General features: G+C 41.6%; 1 protein-coding gene across 3 annotated transcripts in view; it reads right to left on the bottom strand.

Moving 5' to 3' along the window:
• LOC109303933 (estradiol 17-beta-dehydrogenase 11-like) overlaps window positions 1-4,170 on the bottom strand; it is a 22,333-nt gene that overhangs the window by 11,639 nt on the left and 6,524 nt on the right. For all 3 annotated transcript variants that reach the window (XM_019526334.1, XM_019526332.1, XM_019526333.1), the window contains exon 4: window positions 1,720-1,826. In XM_019526334.1, the coding sequence (XP_019381879.1) occupies window positions 1,720-1,826 (107 nt within the window). The remainder of the gene's footprint in view (window positions 1-1,719; window positions 1,827-4,170) is intronic.

Here is a 4,170-nt window from a genome sequence, read left to right as displayed (position 1 = left end):
ATGGAAAATTATTTCTAATCCTAGTTACTTGTGATAATCTCTTGCACATCTGTCATTTAACTCTACTTAATACAAACCATCAGCAAGTTGGGGTAGTTAGTTTTAATAACAAGTATGTCTTAAGTTTCTACCTCCTCAGCACTCTATTCTTAGATTTTAAGAGGCATGTTTACAAGAAGAAAACTAAAACCTGAGTTGACATAAATGGAAACCATCTAAAAAATCTGGAAATTATGTTTTGCCTGCCCAAAGAAAGATGCTTCTACCTTTTTTAAATATCAAATGTTTGAGTTTCCTCCGTATAGTCCTATTCTTTACTTGGTTAGCTTTAAACTAACATACACATTATATCAAAAGTCTCTGCTGAATATCATTAAATCAAAACTAGTGTGAAGACAGTCTTTTAAAAGAGTTACAGTGGATTGGAGACAGAAACTGAATTAATATTTACTCTTTTAAAAATTGTAAATGAACACTTATGTTTATCTACTGGAATTTCTTTATTTTTAACTTGGTATGTATACATTCTGCATATCTAACTACAGTGAACTAGTATCCAAATACTGGTTAATGGTATAATTTAGTATTTACGAAGTGTCAAATAAGTTGTAAGATTTTTGGAAGAAAGAAAGGTACTTAAAGATTTTAAAATAGGGGAAATAGCTCAGTCCTATTAACGGTTAAAAATAATGTGAAACTCAGCTACCCTTCACTTCATCACTAATGCTGTAACAAATTTTTGCAAAAGAATTTTCAGTCTAAAATAGCTAAATTGTATGCAGCTTCAACGGAACAGCTACCAATATACTGAAGGGGGTTTTTTTCTGTTCAAACAGAATATCTACTTGGCTCACCCCTTCTGTGTAAAAGGCTATAGTTTACACCTGTAGCTGTATGCTCTGATTCTTTGAAGCCAGACTACCCATGTTTCCTCTGTCTTCACTAGAGAGATTTCAAGAGAACCTGGTGGAGCTTCACAGATAAATTAAAATCTTAAAAAGATAACTGCTATGGAGCTAGAAGAGGATCTCCCCCTGGTCCCATGCTGCCACTTCCTTCCCTTTTCCCAACTTTTTCCTCAGCAGATTCTGGAATGCATAGACATTGTTCTGAAAGGTTGAGAGAGGGAGAACTGTGCTTTATAAGCACTAGGATTTCAGGAAAGCTCGTCTATGAGTGGAGGCTCACTCCACACACAGTTCCATGTGTTGTTACAGTCTGAACCTCTGAATTTATGTCAAGTTCCTCAGTGATTTACTGAATTCACTGATGCAAGTTTTCAGTGTCTCAGATGTCTTTGGTATTATTTAATCTACTAAATGGAATGTCTACAAAATCATCAGATAGGTAGAGCCAATATACAAGAACAAAAACATAAATCACTGAAACCTCAATCAATTAGATACAAATCCTAAGAAACTAAGTATAGTGGCTACAACATCACACTAGGCAAGATGGCTTTAGCAAATTTCTTCACCTGGGAAGAGCTCTGAAGCTAAATTTATTGACTTGGATACTGGATTATCATCTGACTGAAGATGGGGCTAGTAAATAAAGTTCATTATTTTGTTAGTGGTGCTTTTTTGTATAATGGCATCTACCTTACAAAAAGCCTTCAGGACTGAATTTGTAATTTTGGTATTGGTTGCAAGTACTCTTTGCGAGTGGAAAAGAGAAATTATAATATAAGAAAGGAGACTGAAATTCAAAACCACATACCAATAAGACAACATGAAAGAAGCTGGCATATGACCCGCTGCTGAAGAAACTGTAACAATATGGCCATGGTTATTCTTCATCATTGTTGGAAGAAATGCTTTTGTTGTCTTGAAAATAATTGAAGGAAAAAAAAATGTTTTCCATGCATTTTAAATATTTCAGATTATTAGCTAATGAATTTATAGTCTTCACATTTATGGGGATTGGAGCTTCTTATTAATTTGATGTATAATGCAATAGTCTAACTTAAAAATAAGTAAAAAACATGCAAAGTAGCAGATTTTCACAAATATTCATGTGCCTAAAAATAAAGATGAGTTCTTCACGGTATTTTCACTTAAATATTTACCATTCACTGATTTTAGATGGCACCTTCAATAAATTTTCAAAAAGAAGAGATATTTCAGGGAAGCGTGATGTAAACATTTTAAAGGACAGTTCGCATTTTTTTGCTTCATTTAGGTTTTACCGGTTTTAATTTGAAAACAGAAAGCCATAGATGTCATTCAGATTCATACAGTAAAAACCTCCCGAAATATTTTTTATATGTTTTCCTATATTTTTCCAATACACAGAAAAAATCTTTACTGATAACTATAAAAACTAAGCAGGGACAGGATGACTATCAGGGATTAGAATTTAACAAATATGCAAAGAACAAGGATGAGAATAAATGGATAATTTTCAGCATGCAAAAGTTTGATTAGCTTGATTGACAACAGGGTATTCCAAAGATTAGCACTAAAATGGATACTGTTTAATGCCCTGGAAAAGGGGGTGAACAGTAAAGGAGAAATTTTTAGAGGATACAGTAAAGTTAGTCACAATGGGTGATTTGAGTGGAGCTGTGCCAATGTATTATCAGGAGAGAATTTGATCATACATTAATGCAAAATGATGGCCACACTTAAAGTTCTGTTCTGGGTCAGGGATTTATAAGGGGGAACTGGAGGGTCAACTAACCCCAACCTGCCTCTCCAGTGCTAGTGAGTGGGCAGATGGCTAGGCCATGCTGGAGGATTCAGTACAGCCTTGACCAGTCTCGGTTACAGCCTGTAGGCTGGGAGGAGCAGTCATGTGGTCAAGCCAAAGTGCCAGGCTGTAACCTGACAGTTAGTAGTTAGATTATATAGGACTTAAAATATACAATATGCACTATGGATGTGTTAAGGTTATATCGATAACATTTACTTTTCAAATGTCGTTACTGTGTTTACACCTCAATCTTAAAAAATGTATCAACAGTATAAAGAAAAAGTGTTAATATTTAAGGTTAAAGTAGGCTGAGTGTTTATATTTAATGCTAACACACTAGTACAGGGGCAGGCAAAATGCAGACTGCGGGCTGAACCCGGTCCACCAGGCCATTCTATCTGACCTGTGGGGCTCCTCCAAAAAAAAAATTACCAGCTTATGGCTGCCCCTCTGAAAGCTGGCAGGAGGTGCGAGCTTTCAAAGGTAGCATGCCAACGGACCAGGCAGGCTCTGTGCCCATCTGTGTGGGACTCCTGGCACTCCAGCTGGAAGTGCCATGTGGAGGCACTGAGCACAATGACATATGACCAGACAGTGAGTGGGCAAGGGAGCTCGTGCCTGCAGTGCTGGGAGCCCCACATGGAAGCATGGCACCAACCTGGCCCGGTGGCATGCACACTCTCAGCTGCAGTGCTGAAAGCCCCACCTGCTGGCACAGGCCAGCCTGATGGCACATGTGTGGGGGTAGGTGTGGGGAGTGTGGGTGGATGGGTGTGGGCCACGCCCCCATGACACAGCCTGTGGCAGCAACAGCAGCAGGCAGGCCTTTGGAGTGCTCATGCCTTTGGTGGAGAGAGTCCCCCCCAGCAGTGTGCGGCTTTGGCCAAGTCCTGGGAGCTGCATGTGGTGGCATGGAGCTGGCCTGGCCTGGCCCACTGGTGTGCACCTTCAGTTCAGGCCAGGCAGGCTCTGTGCCTCCACATGGGGCTTCTAGCAGCACTCCAGCAGGGAGCTGCATGTGGAGGCACAGAGCCTGCCTGGACCCAGTGGCATAAGGACCAGGAGCCGTGAAGAGTCATGTGCCATCAGATGGGCTTTGTGCTGCCATGTGCAGTGCCCAGCACTACAGCTGGGAGCATATGCCCCCACCAACCCATGCAGATTTCCACATGGAGGCATCAAATTCCAGCCTGCTGTGCCAGGTGCCCCGCATGTTAGCATAAAGCCAACTCTGTCTGGTCTGAAGGTATGAGCCAGCGGGCCAGGCTGGGCTGGCTCTGTTGCCATGTGCAGCTCCCACTTAGCCAGGGATGCTGGGAGCTTCTGCCAGCCACAGGTTGCCTGCTGCTGCTGCCAGTGGCAGGGACTAGGGGCATGTAGCAGGGGGCCCACACCTCCCTGCAAACCCTATACATACTCTCATACCCACCCCCTGCCAACAGATCCCACACCCACCCGCAACCCCCACCTCCCTTC

The sequence above is a fragment of the Gavialis gangeticus genome, unplaced genomic scaffold, assembly GCF_001723915.1.
Source record: "Gavialis gangeticus isolate Ggan-Ray unplaced genomic scaffold, GavGan_comp1, whole genome shotgun sequence".
Lineage (NCBI taxonomy): Eukaryota > Metazoa > Chordata > Crocodylia > Gavialidae > Gavialis > Gavialis gangeticus.
The sequence above is the reverse complement of the archived record's forward strand: the minus strand, read 5'-3'. Positions and strand labels throughout refer to the sequence as shown.